The following is a 23,823-nucleotide window of genomic DNA, read 5'->3' as shown; positions in this document are numbered from 1 at the left end:
TTCAATTCACAACACTCTTCAGCAAATGTAGCAAGATCTAGATAACATTTAAGCATAGGCTGATAAGCAGCAAGTAACATTTACACCACGGGCATTGACTGTCTCCAAGAGAGAGCCTAACCAGCTACCCTTGAGATAGAATGGTATTACCACTACCAAGTGTCCCACCATCAATGTCCTGAGGGTCAACACTGACCAGAAGTGCAACTGTAGCAGCTACTGTGTGGCTACAAGAGCAGGTGAAATACTGGATATCCTGGCTTCAGTGACTTCCCTCCTGCCATCTCACTATTTACAAGGAATATATCCAGAGCAAGAAGCTCGATATTTTATAGAATTAAGGAGCTTACTTGATTGGTGCCCATAATTCACCCTAAACTTTCACTCTTTCTGCCACTCCAATGTTTACCATATAAGATATTTATTAGTCACATGTACATGGAAACACACAATGAAATGCATCTTTTTTGCGTTACTGAGAGTGTGCTGGGGGCAGCCCGCAAGGGTCGCCACTCTTCCGGTGCCAACGTGGCATGCCCACAGCTCCTAACCCGTACGTCTTTAGAATGTGGGAGGAAACCAGAGCACCTGGAGGAAATCCACGCAGACACGGAGAGGACATACAAACTCCTTTCAGACAGTGGCCGGAATTGAACCCGGGTCGCTGGTGCGGTTATAGTGTTACACTAACAGCTACATGTCATCCCCCAACTCGAACCTCTTTCGTGGACGGGATGACACCACCACCTTCAGGTTCCTTTACAAGTCACACACCACACGACGTGGAAGCACGTCACTGTTCCTTTATCTTCTCTGATCCGAATCAGGTTTATTATCACTGACATACATCGTGAAATTTGTTTCGCGGCAGCAGTACAGTGCAAGACATAAAGACGTAAAAATTACTATAAGTTACAAAAATAAGTAGTACAAAGGAGGAATAATGACTTGGTGTTCATGGACCGTTCAGAAATCTGATGGCGGAGGGGAGGAAGCTGTTCCTGAAACGTTGAGTGTGGGTCTTCAGGCTCCTGTAGCTCCTCCCCGATGGTAGTAACATGAAGAGGGCATGTCCCAGGTGGTGAGGGTCCTTAATGATGGATGCTGCCTTCTTGAGGTGCCGCCTTCTTGAAGATGTCCTGGATGGTGGGGAGTGGGAGTATCAACACTGTGTGGACGGCAGCAGTTCAGGGAATTGACTCACCACCATCACCACCTCAAAGGCAATCAAGGATAGGTAATAATTGTTCCTGCCAGTGGCACCCCTATTTTAAATGGTTTTTCATCCTTTCTGCTGTGAAAGTCACTATCCAGAAGGGGGCATGATGCTTTAAGAATTCAGCCAACACTTGTGGAATCAACAGTGGTTATGTTGGTTGGCAGATGTTCACAGAGAAAAGGCCGTTGAGATTGGGTGAGGATATTCTTCATTCCATATTCACAAAGAGTAATTTATGTTAAATAGTCAGCAATGTAAATCATAACCAATAAGGTAAAGCCTTTTAAGAAACGAAAGCTGAAATTAGCTGAATGTTTATGAAGGCAACAAGGTCACACACCTGGCAGGAATTCTGATGGATGTATCTAGAGCAATACATAACTACATTACACCCCAGCAGTTGTGTATTGCTCCACACACCTTGTAGAGCTGCTCCCTCGCAGCTCGCAGTGACCCAGGTTCAATCCCGACTCTGTTGTCTGCCTGGAGTTTGCACATTCTCCATGTGCCCGCGTGGCTTTCCTCTGGGTGCTCAGGTTTCCTCCCTCATCTCAAAGGTGTGTTGGTTGGTAGGTTAATTGGCTGCTGTAAATTGCTCTAGTGTAGGGAGTGGTAGAATCCGTGAGAGCTGACTGGCGTGTGGGAAGAACGAAACAGGATCAGTGTGAATGGTGGTTGGTGTGGATTCGATGGGTTGAGAGGCCTGTCTCTGCAGTGTATGACTCCATGCCTCGAACTCTGTCCTACGAATGTATGAAGAATCCTGTTAAAGGATGTAAAACATTGCAGAATACATGTTTATAGATATTATACACGTTTTTATACAGATTGTAATAAACTATTCTATTAGTGTTAGGTAGCTAGTCCTTCTGAACTTTGAATCTGAGGGGTAATACAGTAAAAGAACACAGTGCAGCACAGGAACAGGCCCTTCGGCCCATGATGTTGTGCCGAACTAATTAAACTAGTAATTAAACGCCTAACTAACGAATCCCTTCTGCCTAAACAATGTCCATATCCCTCCATTCTCTGCACATTCATCTGCCTATCTAAGAGCCTCTTAAGCACCTCTATCATATCTGTCTCTACTACCACCCCTGGCAGTGCAATACCAGGAACCCACCACACTGTGTAAAAAAAAAACTTGCTGCGCACATCTCCTTTGAATTTACCCACTCTCACCTTAAATGCATGTCCTCTAGTATTAGACATTTTGACCCTGGAAAAGAGATACCGCTGTCTACTCTGTCTATACCCCTCATAATCTTATAAACCTCTATCAGGTCTCCCCTCAGCCTTCGATGCTCCAGAGAAAACAGCCCAAGTTTGTCCAACCTCTCATTATAGCACCTGCCCTCTAATCCAGGCAGCATTCGGGTAAACCCCTTCTGCATTCTCTCCAAATCCTCGACATTCTTCCTATAATGGGACGACCAGAACTGAATGCAATACTCCAGATGCGGCCTAACTAGAGTTTTATAAAGCTGCAACATAACTTCGTGACTCTTGAACTCAATTCCTCGATTAATAAAGGCAAGCATGCCATACGCCGCCTTTACCACTCTATCAACCTGTGCAGCCATTTTCAGGGAGCTATGGACTTGGACCCCAAGTTCCCTCTGTACATCAACACTGTTAAGGGTCCTGCCGTTGACAGTGTACTGCCTCTTTCCATCTGATCTCCCAAAGTGCAACACCTCACACTTGGCTGGATTAAACTCCACCTCCATCCTCAATAGGGAATGTAATCAGGTGAAATAAGTAAAGATATTAGAGCTTTGATCCAGAGAGATTTTAAGGAGCTGCTTAAAGGGGCGAGAGTTGAAGATGTTTTGGGAGGGATATCTTGAGCTCAGAGCCTTTAGCATTGAGCAGCTGAGGTGTGCTTGAGTAGGAGGCGCATAGGTGCAGAACTGAGACATCGTCGATACCTCGGAGGGTGTACGTCTGATCAGGAAGAGGGGGGCTATGAATGCAGCAGGAGAATTTTAAATTTTCAGTACTTCTAGACTTGTACTTATGACCTACGTTGAATCGAAAGGGCCAATGAGTAAACAGTGCGAGTTGGGACACAGGCTGTGGAACGTGTCTGAGCTCAGTTATTGGAAGCCCAGGCTGGTGAGCACTGGACTGGTTGGGCGGGTTGGCAACGAGGGGTGGATGGGAGTCTCGGCACTTTTGGCTTTTAACAGGTGCGACGTCAGACACAGGTGGGAGAAGGCGGTTCTGACGGTGGAGAGGAACGAAGATGGGACCACCTCGGGACGGGGCCAAGTGGCAGTGTCTGTTTCAGTCCGGGAGGCATGGAATCGGGGGCTGGGGATGCAGGTGAAGGTGGCATAGCAAGTGCACCCTACAGTTGACACAACTTCACGAGGCTCCTGGTCAACCCAGAAAGGGTGGGAATGATAAGCACACGATGAGCAGCATTCGTGGTGGCAAAATCATACGGTATTGGCCTGCGTTCCTTGGAGATGGAAATGCCACAAGTTAGCACATAGTTTTTTTTGCTAGAAGGTCTAAGCAGTTGTTTTTTCACTCTCATGGATCAAGGGCAATTCAGACATAAAGTTCTCGTGTCTAGTGGCACAATTTTTACACAGGGGAGTTGACCTGTCCATCTCCTGCCACTGAGGAGATTGCAATGCTTATCTCTCCTAGCTCTTTTTCTCACTCTTCTCTCTCTGTCTCTCCATTTGCGAGTGTTATTTTGGAGAGCCAATGTGGGAGTGGGGCCACTGGTATCCGAGGGAATGGATGTGGAGGTAATAAGAAAATGGGAATGATATTGAACACGGAAACAAAGCATTAGGAATGCAGGAGTGAACTCCAAAAACTGTTCTACAGCCAGAGAGTGCGAGAAATTTGGAACGTATTTGCCATCAGGAACTGACGTTAGGTCACTTGGGATTTTAAATGCGGGACTGACAGCCTCTTGGCAATTGAAACTGCTGAGGGATGCGGGCATTGTGGCTGACCTGTGACCTAATTCTGTGCATCTTTCTCCCCAAACACACTTGTTTTTCTCTGTCTATCTGTGTCTTTCCCTCCTCACATCTAGGATTGTTTTCCCTGGAGTGAAGGAGGTTGAGAGGTGACCTGATAGAAGTACATAAGATTGTTGGAGATGTGGATAGGGAAGGTAGTCAGAATCCTCTTCCCATGATAAGATATCTTTATTAGTCACTTGAACATCGAAACACATAGTGAAATGCATCTTTTGCGTAGTATGTCCTGGGGGCAGCCCACGAGCGTCGCCACACTTCCGGCGCCAACACAGCATGCCCACAACTTCCTAACCCATACATCTTTGGGATATGGAAGGAAACCGGACCACCTGGAGGAAACCCACGGAGACATGGGGATAACGTACAAACTCCTTACAGACAGCGATGGGAATTGAACCTGGGCCACTAGCACTGTAGTAGCGTTACGCTAACCGCTACACTACCGTGCCTGTTATAGGAGTGTCAGAAACGAGGGGGCCTTAGGTTTAAGGTGAGAGGAAGAAGTTTTTAAGGGGATCTGAGGGGTGTTTTTTTTTAACAGAGTGGTTGATATCTGGAACTTGCTGCCGGAGGAGATGGTGGAATCCGATACAGTTACTATATTTAAGAGGCATTTAGACAGAAGGCAAAGCATAGAAGGATACAGTCCTAATGCAGGCAAGTGGGATTAGTGTAAATAGGTAAAAAGGTCAGCATAGACGCGATGGGTTGACACGACTCCACAAGTCTATCTTCTAATACTCTTGATTATCAAAACTCTGTCAGTCCTGTATTTAAAATTCCAAATGACCTAGCATCATTTACTGTTGTTCCTAATTTCCTTCTCGGTCTAGCTGTTCTCCAAGTTTCTTCCTGAAAAGCCTGGATTTTCTTTTCATGCTGTCCCCTGGTCCTTAACTCAGCCAAGAACAGATTCTCTCTTTCTCATTTCTTCTTAATACCTTAAATGTTTTGATCAAACAGCCCCTCACCCTTCAAAATGTCAGGGAATGCAAGCAAGGTCCCTCCTCCTAACTTGAACTCAGGATAGCTATACTGTTCGACCCCAAGTTATTTTAATATTGCAGCAAGTTTGGAGCTACCACTCCCCTTCCCTTATTACCCACCCATCTGATTCTCATCCCTGAGACAACCAATGCAAAAGAAAAAAATTTAAAAGTAGTATTGAAGGGAAATTGCCTCTATCTGTGCATTGGTGTGAATAGGTATTGGGAACTGTGTAGTCTGTTAATGTTTTATCGTGGATCGATCCAGAAGAGGGAGTTGGAAACTCACCACAGGAACAGGGATTTCAATTTAATTAATTCAATACCTCTGGGCTAAAACCTAGCCTGAGTTATGCTGAGCAAGATACTGCCAGATTGCCTCAGTTTGTTCACTAATATTCTTCAAGGAACTGAGGTACTGAGTTATAGGGAGAGGTTGGACAGGCTGGGACTTTATTCCTTGGAGTGTAGGAGACTGAGAGGTGATCTTACAGAGGTGTATAAAATCATGAGGGGCACAGATAGGGTGAACGCACTCACGTCTTTTCCTTAGGGTTGGGGAATCAAGAACTAGAGGGCATAGGTTTAAGGTGAGAGGGGAAAAAATTAATAGGTACTTGAGGGGCAACTATTTTTTTTACACAGAAGGTGGTGTGTTTGTGGAATGAGCTGCCAGAGGAAGTGGTTGAGGCAGGTACATTAACAACTTTTAAAATACAGTTGGACAGGTACATGGATAGGAAGGGTTTGGAAGGACAAGGGCTAAGCACAGGCAAATGGGACCAGCTTGGATGTGCATTTTGGTCAGCATGGATCAGTTGGGCTGAAGGGCCTGTTTCCGTGCTGTACGACTCGAAGGAAGGAAATCTTCCATCCTCACCCAGTTGGCCCTGTATGTGACTGCAGACCCATCAACTTGGTTGTCCTACCTCTTCACATTAGGAATAATTGGACGCTGGTAACAAAAGCTGGCCTCACTAAATGTCCTGAGAATGAATGGACTAAAAAAAATACACCACAATGCAGTTTGATATTGTGCAAAGGACTGGATCTGGTCCAGTATGTGCACTATCAGTGGTTGGATCTTGCCTTGATTTTCTAATATTAGACACAAACTGCCAAGGTCTAGATGTGACTCAGTCAGCAGGGCATGTTAACCATTGATTGAGCAAACAGTGGTACTTAATAACTCCAGGCAATGTTTGTGTGAATAGCTAATTGTGTGTAGAGTAGGCACTGGGGACAGGAGCCATTGCACACAGTTCACCTTCACACGTCTTGCTCTTGCCACTACAGTGGGAGACAGGGAGAGTGTCTGTGATTATGGAAGCGTGAACGTTTTCCGTGCGCTTGGGAACATTATGTGCAGCTGGACAAAATACTTGCAGGGTTTTGCAGTCAGCAGGCGCTCACCACTGGTCTCAAGGGCAGCTGCCCGGAAAGATCTCACCGTCGCAACCTACCCTTTATTGACATTGAACTGGTCCCCGACTGCAACCAAGGGGAACACTGGTGCCCAGCAACCGTGATGTCATCAAATGGCACGAACAGCCAATCACACTAAAGAATGCTCATAGATCACAAGCCTTGCAGGAAATAGATCAACTGTTAATCATTTTACAGCCTGGTACATTAAGATTGGAACATGCACTTGATATGAAAGTAGAAGCCGAAATGCTTTAACTCGTGGATTTTAAAATAAATATCTTATTCATTTGGGTTACACTGGAAATGGTCCAATATTGGTCCATTCATAGAACATAGAACAGTACAGCATAGGAACAGGCCCTTGGGCCCAGATTGTCTGTGCTGAACATGATGCCAAATTAAACTAATTCTCTTCTGCCTGTACATGATCCATAGCCCTCCATTCCCCGCATGTGTCTATCTAACAGCCTCTTAAATGCCACTATGGTATCTGCTTCCACCACCACCATCCCTGGCAGCCTGTTCCAGGCACCCACTATTCTCTGTGTAAAAAAAAAACTAGCCCTGCACATCTCCTTTAAACTTTCTCCCTTGCAACTTAAATGCATGTCCTCTAGTACTTGACATTTCTTCCCTGGGATAAAGATTCTGGCTGTCTACTCTATCTGTGCCTCTCATAATCTTGTAAACTTCTATCAGGTCTCCCCTCAGCTTCTGATGCTCCAGAGAGAACAGCCTAAGTTTGTCCAACCTCTCTTTATAGCACATGCCCTCTAAGCCAGGCAGCACCTCGGTGAACCTCTTCTGCACCCTCTCCAAAGCCTCCACATCCTTTCAGTAATGGGGTGACCAGAACTGCACAAAAAACTCCACGTGCAGCCTAACCAGAGTTTTATACAGCTGCAACATAACTTCCTGACTCTTATATTCAGTGCCCTGACCAATGAAGGCAAGCATGCCATATGTCACCTTTACCGCCCTATCTACTTGCATAGCCACTTTCAGTGAGCTATGGACTTGGACCCCAAGATCCCTCTGTACATCGAAACTCGGTGGAGGAACACGGAATTATTGACAGCAACTTTGGGAAATCCATGTTAAATAGGGCTTGGGCATTTGTCAGGAGTTATAAGTTTCATGGTGTAATGACAATTGGCAACTGTTTAATTATCTGTACAACCACCAAATTCAATCCGCCTGTACACATACAATGTCCTTTATCTTAACTTCCCCTGCTGAGGAGCCCGAAGAGATATGCTCCTTATCCTGAAGTCCTCCATTGCCAAGAGTTAATTGACATAGTTTAGAGATGAAATAAGTAATTATAATCACCAGCTCTGATTCAGAAACCTAGCCCCTGAGATAATGACTCAGGACATCAATAAAATGTCCCTTGCCGAGCAGTCCTTGTTTCTATGGGCTATTAACCTTAGCTACATTGATTGTCTCAGAGAGATATCTCTCTCAGAGACAATCAATGTAGCTAAGGTTAATAGTCCATAGAAAATCAAAAAAAAACTGCAGAAGTTGGGAACCTGAAATAAAATTAGAAAATGCTGTCAGTATTCAGCCAGTCAGATAAGATAAGATTTCTTTATTAGTCACATGTACATTGAAACACACAGTGAAATGCATCTTTTGCGTAGAGTGTTCTGGAGGGCAGCCCGCAAGTGTCGCCACGCTTCCAGCACCAACGTAGCACGCCCGCAACTTCCTAACCCGTACGTCTTTGGAATGTGGGAGGAAACCGGAGCACCCAGAGAGATCCCAGGCAGACACGGGGAGAACGTACAAACTCCTTACAGACAGTGGCCGGAATTGTACCTGGGTTGCTGGCGCTGTAACAGCGTTATGCTAACTGCTGCACTGCATGGCATGAGTGGAGCGGTCAATGATCTATCATCAGTTGACTGTCACCCAATTTCTGTCGAAAGATCTTGGACCTGAAAATACACTCTGACCCACTGATCATTTCCATTGTTTTACGTTCCTTTAAATAGTCCATGGGTTCATCAATCGGTCCACTAATTGGTCCAAACTGCAAGACCTCTAACCAATGAAGATGCAGGTTCCATCCCAACCACAGCTCGTACCACTCGTCCTCCCCCACTCTCAACACTCCCCTTCCTCTCCTATAGGGTATCCATCAATGTTCCACCCCCTTTATTGTGGTGAGAAGGGCTAAGTTAACTCGGTAGTATTTCCAAGAGCTCCAGTGCCCTATATTGCCTACCAATATGACGTTCGACCCTACTAAGAATTGGGAGGAATGAGATTAGCAAAAATGTTAAGTAATGCTATCAGTGGTTACCTGTAAACATCTGAAATGCACAGAGTAAGATTTGGATTTACAAACGGCATAAACTCGCACTAATAAAAACAGAAGATGCTGGAAACACTCCACAGGTCAGGCAGTATCTGTGGAAAGAGAAACAGAGTTAACTTTTCAAGTAAAAAAAACCGTTTGTCAGAACTGAGAAAGAGAGAAAGCAATTTGGTTTTAAGTTGCAAAAAGGATAGGGGAGGAACAAGAGACTGCAGATGCCAGAATGTGGAGCAAAAAACAATCTGCTGGAGGAACTCAGTGGGTCGAGCAGCATCTGCGGGGGGTTGGGGGAGAAGGAATTGTTGATGTTTCGGGTTGAGATTCTGCATTAGGAAAGCACAGAGAGGGAGCAGTGAGAGAGGGGCTCACAGAACTCCCATCGAAGAGAGGACAGAAACTTCAAAGTGGGCATACCCTGAAGAGACTTTGCAGTGGGGTAGTAAAATGGAGACACAAGAGACTGCTGGTGCTGGAATCTGGAGCAACAAACAATCTGCTGGAGGAACTCAGTGGGTTGAGCATCATCTGTGGGGAGAGGAATTGTCGACATTTCACGGCAAAACCCTGCATCAGGGTGGGGGAAGGCTGGATAGGACAAAGGAAATATCTGTATTAGGGAGAGGCCAGGATTGCTAAAGGGATAAATTGAACATCATTTGGTTAATCGGGGGCAGTTAGAGGGTGAGAATGCAAACAAGGGAATGTAAAAAGTTGCAGGTCAGGCTGTGCTAGTGGCAAGAGAAAAACTGAGCTAGTATCACAATGGACGTCTTACAGCAGAAATGGACAGTTCTGATACAGACAGAGAAAGCAAGTTACCTGAAGTTGGGGAATTCGAGACTAAGTCCGGAAGACTGCAATGTGCCCAGGCAAGATGAGGTGTTGTTCCTCAGACTTGCACTGGGCCTCGATTATAGTGCAGGAGGCCACATTAAGTGGGAGTTGGATGGAGAATCAAAATGGCAGGCAACAGGGTCCTGAATGCAAGTGCTTCGCAAATTGATTGCCCAATCTGCGTCTGGCTTCTCCAGTGTAGAGGAGACCACATTGAGAACACCGAATGCAGTTCACTAGTGAACACTGCTTCACCTGAAAAGACTTTATTCGGGTCCCAGGCCAGTTAAAATGGAAAAGGTCAAAAGACGTCTTAGGGTTCATGAGGAAGTGCTGTAAGAAAGGGAATTAGTAAGTAAAGACAGGAGCAGTCTAGGGATTCGGTCCCTTTGAAATGTTGAAAAGGGAGGGGAAGATAATGTGTCTGGTCATGGAATCTTGTTGGAGCTGGTTTTCTCTCATACATTCCAAGTTTTCCACTGGGTTTTCTCCTGAATCCCACTGGGAATGTGTCAGACTGTGGATTTGTTTGGAATATTATTCCGGAGAATGATCATCTGTGTATGCAGCAATATTAAACCCCCGGTGAGGGAAGAACAAAGACTGCCGTATTAGTTGTCAGGTACACACACTGTTAACTACCGTTTTACAATAATTATGTGATCTGTTATTCCTTTCAGACCTAATCCTTGCAACGTTCTGACCGCCCACTTAGGTTCATGGTTGCTATGCAACGCTGTTTGTTCTGTACCTGTTCCTGTTTACTTTAACTTCACGGAACGTCTGACTGCGTTTTGTAAAAGCTCTGGCCCACAGCGCTAGTGGCATGTGGCAGGACATCAGGCTCGGTGGTCAGCTGCTGGGCTTCCCGCCTCTGGCCCGCATGAAATGAGATGAAGGAGAACCTCAAGGGGACCAAAGTTGGCAAGCAGCAAGAACAAATGCTAGTGGAGTGTGCAGCTGCAGAGGTCAGTGTGCGTGGCATTTAAGGTATTTGTGTAAGGGAATGACTGGTCCTAATACCCTGCGAATTACCACCCACCTGTGAAGCTTCAAATACTCACTCACGTGTCCCGGTGGCCATTCCAACCAGGCCTCCTTGTCACCTCCCTCTTGAGATGTTAAGCCAAGGCCTTGCCTGTCCCCTCTGGTGGATGTAAGAGATCCCGTCTCCAGGAAGCCCCAGGAAGTTACCCCGGTTTTGTCCGCATTTCTGCCAACATTATAAAAGTGGTCTTTAGGGTCTTGTTTATGGGAGCTTGCTTTGCATAAATTTACTGTCGTGTTTTCTACATTACAAAAGTTCTTTATTCTCTGCAACACCTTGTGATGTCGCAAGAGGTTGTGAATGTTTAAATGTGTAAGTAAAAGTATTTTTTCTTGTTCTCCTGCTTTATCTTTCTCTCATTTTCACTCTTCCTCCCTCTTCCTCCCTCTTCCTCCCTCTCTTTCTTGCTCTCCTCTCTCCTGCTCCCTCTTCTCTTTCTCTCCATCTCCTTCACTCTCCCCCTTGCTCTCTCTCTCCCCCCGCTCTCTCTTCCCTTCACTCTCTCCCCCCTCGCGCTCACTCTCTCTGTCTCTCTCTCCCCCCCCCACCCCTGGTCTCTGTGTGTCTCTCTCTCTGTCTGTCTGTCCCTCTCTCGGTCTGTCTGTCTCTCTCTCCCCCCTGCTCTCTCTGTCTCTCTCTCCCCTGCTCTCTCTCTCTGTCTCTCTCTCACCCCCCCCCCCCCCCACCCCCGGTCTCTGTGTCTCTCTCTCTGTCTCTCTGTCCCTCTCTCGGTCTGTCTGTCTCTCTCTCCCCCCTGCTCTCTCTGTCTCTCTCTCCCCTGCTCTCTCTCTCTGTCTCTCTCTCCCCCCTGCTCTCTCTGTCTGTCTCTCCCCTGCTCTCTCTCTCTGTCTCTCTCCCCCCCTTGCTCTCTCTCTGTATCTCTCCCCTCTGCTCTCTCTCTCTGTCTCTCTCCCCCCCTACTCTCTCTCCGTCTCTCTCTCCCCTACTCTCCTCGTCTCTCTCCTGCGACGGTGACAGAGAGATGCAGAAAAGTCAGAGATAGAGCAGGTGACACTGAGGGCAGGATGGAAATTGGGATTGAATTTTACAGTTGTGCCCATCAGCACCCCCGTCCCTGAGTGAGATGGTTGTTGTTACGCCTGACTGACGGCCCACTTTAGCTGATGGCCCTCTTTACGTCAAGCACCCCTCCAGCATTGTTAAATGTCTAGGGTGACAGAAGCAGTTCTGGAGGTGAGCATTGGTGGTGCTGCTTTTAGCTGGCCTTTGTCACATTGCTATTTGTGGGAGCTTGCTGTGCGCAAATCGGCTGCCATATGCTGCAATGTAGAATTGCAAGCTCTTCTTCCTGCTTCATCACTATGGTGTGAACAGTGTCATTGAGCAATAGAGTAACACAGCATGGAAACAGGCCCTTCAGCCCAACTCGTCCATGCCAACCAGGATGCCTTCCTGAGCTCGTCCCATTTGCTTGCATTTAACTCTTATCCCTCTAAACCTTTCCTATCCATGACACTGTCCAACTGTCTTTTAAACATTGTTATTGTACCCGCCTCTACCACTTCCTCTGGCAGCTTGTTCCACGTACCCTCTGCCCTCTGTGTGGAAAACCTGCCCCTCAGGTCCCTTTAAATCTTTCCCCTCTCACCTTAATCCCATGCCCTCTAGTTTTAGACTCCCCTGCGCCCCGGAAATGACTGTGAGCATTCACCTTATCTGCGCCCCCTTATGATTTTATAAACCTCTGCCCTCATCAATCCTCTTCAAAAAAAAACTCAATTAAATTCACAAAACACAATTTTCCCCCCACACACAAAGCCATGCTGACTATCCCTAATCCGTCCTTGCCTTTCCAAATGCAGGCCATTGTCAGAGGTTCCTCCACTTTTGGGTGAGTATGGCAACCAACATCTGACGATCCAGTTGACTGGAAAAATCCAATTCCTGCGACTTCAAAGAACATCTGATAGCCCGGACAATGTTCTTCGTTCAGTCAGTACAGTTAGCAAGTAGATTAAGCAGCCATTGGCATCCTTGCTGGTTCTGGCCCAGGGTGACAGATGACTTTGCCCACAGGATTTAGCATGTATTTCTTTCATTGATTTGATCACTGGGTGTGAACACCATTGGCACTGATGTGAAACAGGTTCGAGGTCTCAGAGGCAAGGACTCTGAACACAGACTTGGAGATAAATGATTTATTTATAAAAGACAAATGCAGGGAAAGGGTAACGGGAATAACACACAAATGCACATTTGATAGTGAGTGTGGGAAAATCACAACAGGGGTAAAATTATATATACACAGACACACACATATACACACAAAAAATGAACTGGGTACAGAAAATCAAGGAAAAGCAATACAATACCCGCCACCCCTTGACCCCTTGACCCCTTGACTCAATGCAGGTATGGCTCTATGCTACCAGGGATACTAACTAAGATGCTCCCAACCCTTAAGCAATGCACACCTCATCAATGATTTCTCCCGCGCCATTTCACAGTGCTCGGCCTGGAGCGAAGCAGGTGAATCCCTCAGAGGCAGAGAGGCCAAGCCAAGCACGTGGCACTCTTTATAGCACTGGAGGCCTGCGGGGTCCAGCCCAGGTAATTTAAAAAGGCCAATGGCCAGGTGTGTGCTGATGGGTGGGGGCGGGGCCAAACCTTGATTGGCAGTGGTGTGTCTTCCGACCAGGTAACGGCAGTGTTGTCACATGACAGCCTCGACCCTCCACAATACAGGCACTTATTGTCCATCCCTTACTTTCCCCTGAACTCAGTCAAAGGTCAACCCCCTTTGTGGGTCTGGGGTTAGATAGGGTAGGCACAGCAGGTTTCCTCTCCTGAACAACATTATGAACAGGATGGACTTTTATGATGGTGGTAGTTTCGTGGTCGCAGAGTCACACACCACAGAAACAGGCCTTTCGGCCCACTGAGCCCATACTGACCATCAGCCAACCATTTACACTCATCCTACATTAATCCCTGTTTTTTTAAAAATCCTCCCACATTCCCAGCGACTCCCCCACTGCCCCCCCCCCCACCCCCCCCCAGAATTCAACCGCCTGGGAGTAATTTTCAGTACCCAGTTAACCTGCCGAGCTGCACATTTTTGGGATGCGGGAGGAAACTGGACCATCCAGGGGTGATCCACATGATCGAAAGGGGGAGCGTGCAAACTCCACACAGACAGCGCCAGAGGTCAGGATCAAACCTGGGTCGCTGGAGCTGTGAAGGCAGCGGCTCTACCAGCTGTGCCACTGCATTACGGGTAACCTTACTGAGCGTATCTTCTTAAACACCAGGTTTATCTGGAACCTGAGAACATAGGAGTAAATAGGAGCAGGGGTAGGCCACTCGGCACCTCAGACAAATGATCATCGCTGATCTACCTCAGGCTTCATCTCCTCTTCTCTGCTGTTCCCCAAAGCCCTCAAGTCACTGATCCCTTTAAAAAAAAAGATCTATTACCTCATTAAATATCCCCAATGATCTGGGCTCCACATCCCTCCAGACTAAAGCATTCCAGAGATTCACCAATTTGTGTGAGAAGAAATTCAGGCACACCTCACTATGGTACAAGGTAGGAGGCCGGTCATTTAAATCTTCAACTTGGAATATAAGTTCCCCAGCTGCCACGATGGGAGTCAAACCTATGTCCGTAGATCGATTGTTCAGGCTTTAGTTGTTTTTCCAGTAACGTAACCCAGGTAGCAGCAGTGATACTGAGGAGCAGATTGGGAGGCAGATTTTGGAAAGGTGGAAGAATAACAGGGTTATTATCATGGGAGACTTCAACTTCCCAAATATTGATTGGCACCTGCTTAGTACCGAAGGTTTAGACGGGGCAGAGCTTGTTAAGTGTGTCCAGGACGGATTCCTGTCACAGTATGTTGACAGGCCGACTAGAGGGAATGCCATATTAGATCTAGTATTAGGTAATGAACCGGATCAGGTGACAGATCTCTCGGTGGGTGAGCATTTGGGGGACAGTGACCACTGCTCCCTAACCTTTAGTATTGTCATGGACAAGGATAGGAGCAGAGAGGACGGGAAGGTATTTAAATGGGGAAAGGCAAATTATGAGGCTATAAAGCTAGAACTTGAGAGTGTAAATTGGGATGACATTTGGAGCTGTTAGAAGATATTAGGACAGATAAGTCCCCGGGGCCTGATGGAATATTCCCCAGACTGCTCCGCAAGGCAAGGGAGGAGATTGCTGAACCATTGGCTAGGATCTTTGAGTCCTCGTCGTCCACGGGAATGGTACCGGAGGATTGCAAGGTGGCAAATGTTGTCCCCTTGCTCAAGAAAGGTAGTAGGGATAGTCCAGGGAATTACAGACCTGTGAGCCTTACGTCGGTGGTGGGCAAGCTGTTGGAAAGAATTCTAAGAGATAGGATCTATGAGCATTTAGAGAACCATGGACTAATTCAGCCAGCATGGCTTTGTGAAGGGAAGATCATGTCTCACAAGCCTGATAGGGTTCTTTGAGGAGGTGACCAGGAAGATTGATGAGGGTAGTGCAGTAGATGTGGTCTACATGGATCTTAGTAAGGCGTTTGACAAGGTTCCACATGGTCGGCTTCTCAGAAGGTCAGAGGGCACGGGATCCAGGGATGCTTGGCCATGTGGATTCAGAATTGGCTTGCCTGTAGAAAGCAGAAGGTTGTGGTGGAGGGAGTGCATTCGGATTGGAGGGCTGTGACCACAAAGATCGGTTCTGGGACCTCTACTTTTCGTGATATTTATTAATGACTTGGATGAGGGGGTGGAAGGGTGGGTTAGCAAGTTTGCAGATGACACAAAGGTTGGTGATGGTGTGGAAGACTGTCGAAGCTTGCAGAAGGATATTGATAGGATGCAGAGCTGGGCTGAGAGGTTTCAGATAGAGTTCAATCCGGAGAAGTGTGAGGTGGTACACTTTGGAAAGACAAACTCTAAGGCGGAGTACAAGGTTAATGGCAGGATTCTGGGTAGTGTGGAGGAGCAGAGGGATCTGGGGGTTCATATCCACAGATCCCTGAAAGTTGCCTCACAGGTGGATAGGGTAGTTAAGAAAGCTTATGGGATGTCAGCTTTCATAAGTCATGGGATCGAGTTTAAGAGCCGCGAGGTAATGATGCAGCTTTACAAAACTCTGGTTAGACCGCACTTGGAGAACTGTGTCCAGCTCTGGTCGCCTCATTACAGGAAGGATGTGGAAGCCTTGGAAAGGGTGCAGAAGTGATTTACCGGGATGCTGCCTGGATTGGAGAGCATGGATTATGAGGTGAGACTAAGGGAGCTAGGGCTTTACTCTTTGAAGAGAAGGAGGATGAGAGGAGACATGATAGAGGTGTACAAAACATTAAGAGGAATAGATAGAGTAGACATCCAGCGCCCCTTTCCCAGGGCACCAATGCTCAATACAAGAGGGCATGGCTTTAAAGTAATGGGTGGGAAGTTCAAGGGAGATATCAGAGGGAGGTTTTTCACCCAGAGAGTGGTTGGTGCATGGAATGCGCTGCCTGGGGTAGTGGTGGAGGCAGATACGTTGGTCAAGTTCAAGAGATTGTTAGGTAAGCATATGGAGGAATTTAAAATAGGGGGATATGTGGGAGGAAGGGGTTAGATAGTCTTAGGCGTGGTTTAAAGGTCAGCACAACATGGTGGGCCGAAGGGCCTGTATTGTGCTGTATTGTTCTATGGTTCTATGGTAACCACCTACTCCAATTCAGTCTGCTAGGATGGTTATTGAACATAGAACAGGACAGGAAAAGGGCCTTTGGCCCACAATGTCTGCAACGAACATGATGCCAAGTTAAACTAAGTCCCTTCTGCCTGCACGTGATCCATATCCCTCCATTTCCTGCATATTCATCTGTCTATCTAAAAGCTGCTTAAAATTGGTATTGGTTTATTATTGTCACCTGTACCGAGGTACAGTGAAAAGCTTGTCTTGCATACCGATCATACAGGTCAATTCATTACACAATGCAATTACATTGAGTTAGTACAGAGTGCATTGAGGTAGTACAGGTAAAAACAATAACAGTACAAAGTGTCACAGCTACAGAGGAAGTGCAGTGCAATAAGGTGCAAGGTCACAACAAGGTAGATCGTGAGGTTTCCTCCCCTGAAGAACTGAAATGCCACTATCGTATCTGCTTCCACCACCACCCCTGGCTGTCCCACCCAGGCACCCACCACACTCTGTGTAAAATACTTGCCCCTCACATCTCCTTTAAACTGTCCCCCTCTCGCCTTAAACACGTCCTCTAGAATTTGACAGTTCTACCCTGGGAAAAAGATTCTGACTGCCTCCCCGATCTATGCCATTCATGATTTTATAAACTTCTATCAGGTCTCCCCTCAGCCTCTGATGCTCCAGAGAAAACAACCCAAGCTTGTCCAACCTCTCCTTATTGTGCATGCCCTCTAATCCAGGCAGCATCTTGGTAAACCTTCTCTGCACCTTTTCCAAAGCCTCCACATCCTTCCTGTAATGGGGCAGCCAGAAATACACATGATGGGCAGGCACGGTAGTGTGGCGGTTTTCTGTCCATGTACCTATCTAAATGTCTTTTGACCATTGTTATAGTATCCACCTGTACAGCTTCCTATGGTAGCTCACTCTGTATACCCACCACCTTCTGTGTGAAAAAAGCTTCCTCTCGGGTCCCTTTCAAGTCTTTCCTCTCTCACCTTAAATCTCTGCTGTCTAGTTTTAGACTCCCCTACCCTGGGGAAAAGGCTGAGACCATCCATGCTCCCCCATGATTTTATATACCTCTGTATTGTCACCTCTTGACCTCTCCCTACAAAATTCTAGCAGGACTGGGCAGATTAGATGCAGGAAAGATGTTCCCGATGTTGGGGGAATCCAAGACCAGAGGTCACAGTCTAAAGATAAGGGGTAAGCCGTACAAGAGCGAGATGAGGAGAAATCTCTTCTCCCAAAGGCTGGTGAACCTGTGGGATCCTCTACCAACGAAAGTAGTTGAAGCCAAATCATTAAATATATAATGGCAGGCACAGTAGTGCAGCAGTTAGCGTCACGCTGTTGCAGCGCCAGTGACCCGGGTTCAATTCCGGCCTCTGTCTGTAAGGAGTTTGTATGTTCTCCCTGTGTCTGCGTGGGTTTCCTCCGGGTGCTCCGGTTTCCTCCCACATTCCAAAGACGTACGGGTTCTGAAGTTGTGGGCATGCTATGTTGGCACCGGAAGCGTGGCGACACTTGTGGGCTGCCCCCAGCACATTCCACACAAAACATGCATTTCACTGTGTGTTTCGATGTACATGTGACTAATAAAGATGTCTTGTCTTATCCTTACTCCAAGTGCAGCCTAACCAAAGTTTCATATAGCTGCAACATGAGTTCCTGACTCTTATACTCGACACCCCGATCATTGAAGGCAACACGTCTTCTTTGTCAGTCTATCTGCTTGCGTGGCCAATTTCAGGGAGCAACGGACCTGCACCCCAAGATCCCCGAGCAATAACGCCTGCCAATTATCCACTCCTGTGGTAATCTGCAGAGCCAAATTGTTCATGCTGTCCACTTCCAAAGCCTCGCAATCCACTCTTTTATCACTTGCTAGCTGATTCCTGGGATGAGGGGTTGTCCAAAGAAGACAGATTGAGTGAACTTGGCTGTGCCCACTGGGTTTAGAAGATTGAGTCTGTTTTCTCAGCTTTGGGAGTCCGGAACTGGGGATCTGCGTCTGGATAAGGGATTTATTTGGGACTGAGATGCAGAGGATGGTTAATCTTTGGAATTCTGTAGCTCGGGGAGGCTGTGGATGCTGAGCATGTTCATGATTGTTAGATTGGTATTGGTATTGGTTTATTATTGTCACTTGTACCGAGGTACAGTGAAAAGCTTGTCTTACAAACCGATCGTACAGGTCAATTCATTACACAGTGCAGTTACATTGAGTTAGTACAGAGTGCATTGAGGTAGTACAGGTAAAAACAATAACAGTACAGAGTAAAGTGTTATAGCTACAGAGGAAGTGCAGTGCAATAAGGTGTGAGGTCACAACAAGGTAAATCGTGAGGTCATAGTCCATCTCATTGTATAAGGGAACCGTTCAATAGTCTTATCACAGTGGGGTAGAAGCTGTCCTTAAGTCTGGTGGTGCGTGTCCTCAGGCTCCTGTATCTTCTACCTGATGGAAGAGGAGAGAAGAGAGAGTGTCCCGGGTGGGTGGGGTCTTTGATTATGCTGGCTGCTACACCAAGACAGCGAGAGGTAAAGACAGAGTCCAAGGAGGGGAGGCTGGTGTCTGTAATGCGCTGGGCTGTGTCGACAACTCTCTGCAGTTTCTTGCGGTCCTGGGCAGAGCAGTTGCCGTACCAAGCTGTGATATGTCCAGATAGGATGCTTTCTATGGTGCATCGGTAAAAGTTGGTGAGAGTCAAAGGGAACAAACCGAATTTCTTTAGCCTTCTGAGGAAGTAGAGGCGCTGGTGAGCTTTCTTGGCCCTGGCATCTATGTGATTTGACCAGGACAGGCTGTTGGTGATGTTCACTCCCCGGAACTTGAAGCTGTCAACCCTCTCGACCTCAGCACCATTGACATAGACAGGTGTATGTACACCGCCACCTTTCCTGAAGTCAATGACCAGCTCTTTAGTTTTGTTGACATTGAGGGAATCGGGTGACGTGGAGATCAGGCAGGGAAGTGGGTGAGGTAAAGGATCATCCGTGGTGAATGATGGAGCAGGCTCACGGGGGTCTACAGCACACACTCGTGCTTTTACCTTTTTACCCCTGCACTGAGTGTTGGAATTAAACAATCCATGTACCTTCTCCCTCACCATCGCACAGCTCATCAGACCTGAAGGCATGTTCGCCACTGGTGCAGTGATTAAGTTCAGAACAGGGGGTGGTTGGAAGTAAACGTGCCGATATCGGAGGGTTATGGACGGCACAGTGGCGCAGCTAGTAGATCCGTTGTCTCATGGTGACAGAGGCCCAAGTTCAATCCTGACCTCGGGTGCTGTCTGCGTGGAGTTTGCACATTCTCCCTGTGACCATGAGGGTTTCCCCTGGGTGCTCTGGTACATCCAAAGATATGCGGATTGGTAGGTTAATGGGTCACTGTAAATTGTCCATAATAAGTGCTTGGCTGGTAGAATCTGGGGGTGGGGTTGGGTGGGGGAATAAGAATGTGATTAATGTCGGGTTGGTGTTAATGGGCGGCTGATGGTTGGCATGGACTCAGTGGGCTGAAGGGCCTGTTTCTGTGGTTGATCCCTCTACAGGGAAGGAGGAAGTTTTGGAGGGAGGGACGGGAGAGGCCATGGAAGATATGGAAACATGGATGTGTATCAGGAATCACTAGTTCACCAGATTGACTCCTGGGATGGGTCGGTCCTATGAGGAGAGAATAAACAGACTAGGCCTGGACTCCCTTGAGCTTAGAAGAATGAGAGATGATTTCCATTGAAACATAGAGAATACTTATGAACCTTGAGAGAATAGGTAGAAGTTTCCCATGGATGGGGTGTCCTGAACCAGGGGCATTGTCTCAAAATAAGGGGTCGGCCATTCAGCACTGAGATTTGAAGAGATTTCTTTGCCTAGAGGGCAGTGAATCTTGGAAATTCCCCACCCAAAAGAGCTGTGGATGCTCAGTCCCTAAGGATTTTCAAGAGGTTGATGGATAGATTGAGATATCAAGGGGATCAAGGGATATGGGTTTCGGGACATTCAGGAATGGAGGTGAGGACGTTCTCTCTTCTCCCCCATTCCATCGGGCAGGAGATACAAAAGCCTGAAAGTACGTACCACCAGGCTCAAGGACAGCTTCTATCCCACTGTGATAAGACTATTGAACGGTTCCCTTATATGATGAGATGGACTCTTGACCTCACAATCTACCTCGTTTTACCTTGCACCTTATTGTCTACCTGCACTGCACTTCCCTGTAGCTGTGACACTTTACTCTGTATTCTATTATTGTTTTTACCCTGTACTACCTCAATATACTGTGTAATGAATTGACCTGTACGAATGGTATGCAAGACAAAGTTTTACACAGTACCTCGGTACGTGTGACAGTAATAAACCAATTTACCAATCGTAAAGACGTGACGTTGAGATAAAAAGATCGGACGTGATCTTAATGAACGGTGGAGCAGGCACAAGGGACTGAAAGGCCTCATCCTGCTTCCAGTTGCTATGTATGGGGTGATGGGGAAATAGATTGATGCAAGTTGGCACAAGGGCAGCAGACGCTTGGATAACCATAAGCAGAAAGAGAGAGGCCACCCGGGAGTGAATTACAGGGCTGGAGACACGAGAGGCTGCAGATACTGTCATCTGGAGGAACTCAGCAGGTCCTGATGCTGGGTCTCCATCCATCACATCGGCCATCCCTTTGCCTCCACAGATGCTGCCTGACCCCCTGAGTTCCTCCAGCAGTTTGTTTTTTGTAGTGAATTAGAAGAGTCGGACCTGGGCGTAATCAATGAAATGAATGGTTTCAGCAGCTGGACAATGGCACAGAGGTCGAGAGGTGGTTTTATTGAATGTAGGGTTAGGAAGTCCCAAGGTCAACTGGGAGTTAAAATGGCACCAAGGTTGAAACTGGTTCAATTTCAGAAGGGTACGATGGTGGTGCAGTGGTAGGCTACCGGACTAGTAATCCAGAGGTCTGTTCTAACAATTCAAGGGTTGTGGTTCAAATCTCACTATGGGATTTAACTTCAGTGAATACCCTGGAACACAGGCCTTGGCACTGATGACCATGAAAGTATCAGGTTGTTGTAAAACCCCATCTGGTTCACTTAGGTCCGTTCGGTAAGGAAGTGTGGCCTATATGTGATACTGGGCCCTCAGTAATGTGACTGACTCCGAAATGGCAAGCCACTGCACTCAGGGACGATCAGAGATGGGTGATAAATGCTTGCCCTGCCTGTGTTGTTCGTGCCCTGGGAACAGAATAGATGCAAACATTGCTAGGGGAACTGAGTCTGTGATGGGCAATGACAATGGCCAAGGAATGTCACGGGGAAACCACATGACGTCAAGCTGAAGTGGGTGGCACCGCCCAGCACTGGCATCATTGTGGTGTGTGGTGTGTGGTGTGGTTGTGAGCCCTAAGTATCTGCTCATCAAAGCCACATCGAACCTCCATCCTGTCAACGTCAGCCTATCAGTGGATGAGGGATACTTTCCAATTGATTGGAATTGGGTAATTATTTTCACATGTATCGAGATACAGTGAAAAACAGTTTTGCAAACCATCCATACAGATCATTTCAAAACATCAGTGCATTGAGGTAGTACAAGGGAAAAGCAATAACAGAATGCAGAATAAAGTGTTACAGTTACAGAGAAAGTGCAGTGCAGGCAGACAACAAAGTGCAAGGGCCATGATGAGGTAGATTGAGAGATCAAGAGTTCATTTTTAATGTACAAGAGGTCCATTCAAGAGTCTTATAACAGTTGGATAGAAGCTGTCCTTGAGCCTGGTGGTGCGTTTTCTCAAGCTTTTGTACCTTCTGCCCGATGGGAAGGGGGAGAAGAGGGGATGACCGGGGCGGGTGGGGTCCTTGATTATGCTGGCTGCTGTTCTGAGGCAGCGAGAAGTGTAGACAGAGTCCACGGAGGGGAGGCTGGTTGCCGGAAATGTACAGAGAAATGCGGCACATTCCAGATTCTAGTCCATTCAGCAGGAGGTCCACATTCCAGTACACAATATAGCTCTGGTTACATCCAAATTATAAAGTAAGTGGATACCTGGAAATGCACTGATCATAGCTCTTAACGTGCCTACAGCTTTCTTTGACAGGTCTCAGCTGCGTAGATAAACCCAACAATTATATTACCTGCTGGTATCTACCATTGGAAATAACCTCCTGAGAAAAAATAATGTTTGCAAGCTGACACTTTAGATGTATGTCAATGAAATTTGCTTTTGGCGATTTTTAAGTCTCACTTTGTGCAAATGAGCTGTACAAGGTTATACTACAAGTGCAGCGTTTGGCACGTAGTGTGTTCACCGAACCACATGTTGAAAGAGGACTAGGTGCTGGGCTACCTGTCTGAGTGTTCACCTTGCTGATCATGCGTCAGTCCTGGAATAGAAGCAAAACTTGGATTAAAAGCAGCAAATGCTGGAAACACTCAGCAGACCTGTGGAGAGAGAAATGAGAGTTAATGTTTTAGGCCAGTAACACTTCTTCAGAATCGGTTTCAAGTGGAAGATCTATCATTGTCTGGATATGATCACCCAGTTCCTCTCTGTACAGACACTGCCTGACCTGCCGTGTGTCTCTTACACTCAATGCCCTGATCAATGAAGGCAAGCATGCCACTCACCTTCTTTACTATCCTATCCACCAGTGTGACCGCTTTCTGGGAGCTATGGACTTGGATCCCAAGATCTTTGAGTACATCATTGCTCCTGAGGGTCCTACCTTCACGACTGAGATCGATAGATTTTTGAATATGAATCAAGGGATCTGCGGCTAATGCGGGGAGGTGGCACTGAGGCTAAAGGTCAGCCTGTCTTATTGAATGGGAGCAGGCTTGAGGGGCTGAATGGCCTTCATCAGCTTCAATTTCTGATGTTCTTGTGACGGTGTTGCTCCAGGGCAGTGACTGCTGACTGGAGGGGCACAGGTTGGAGCAGGGCGGGAATGGAAGATCAGATGCTGCTCAGACCTTTTAAACAATGCCCTGAATGTGTTGAACCTCCCTATAGGGAATGTCTTCCATACCATGACAGGAGAACTCTGTAACTACCTCCACCCTGACCCCTTTCTATTTTCCCTCCCATTCCTGGAACCGTGTCTCCTTGTGACTGACGCACAATCTTTCTTCTTCTGGGGCACAGCCTCGGGATGACTTTGCTTCCTCTCCGGTTATGTGGGTTCTGAGGTGGCTGACGTGGGAACTGCAGACTCTGCCAGGGATGGGGCAGGAGGTGGCACTGGGGCAGGTGTGTGGGTGGTTTGTGAGGGTGGTGCACTCCTTCCACTGCTTACACAGGGCCTCTGTGTGCTCCTGA

General features: G+C 47.1%; 1 protein-coding gene across 1 annotated transcript in view; it reads left to right on the top strand.

Moving 5' to 3' along the window:
• Positions 1–23,823, top strand: part of LOC127575014 (TOG array regulator of axonemal microtubules protein 2-like) — a 102,550-nt gene that overhangs the window by 8,978 nt on the left and 69,749 nt on the right. The window contains exon 3 of the mRNA XM_052024607.1: positions 10,482–10,769. Within this exon, the coding sequence (XP_051880567.1) occupies positions 10,695–10,769 (75 nt within the window). The 5' untranslated portion in view covers positions 10,482–10,694. The remainder of the gene's footprint in view (positions 1–10,481; positions 10,770–23,823) is intronic.

Source organism: Pristis pectinata, chromosome 10 (assembly GCF_009764475.1).
Source record: "Pristis pectinata isolate sPriPec2 chromosome 10, sPriPec2.1.pri, whole genome shotgun sequence".
In the NCBI taxonomy this organism is placed as follows: Eukaryota; Metazoa; Chordata; class Chondrichthyes; order Rhinopristiformes; family Pristidae; genus Pristis; species Pristis pectinata.
Note: the sequence above shows the minus strand (reverse complement) of the source record. Positions and strands in the feature narration are given on the sequence as shown.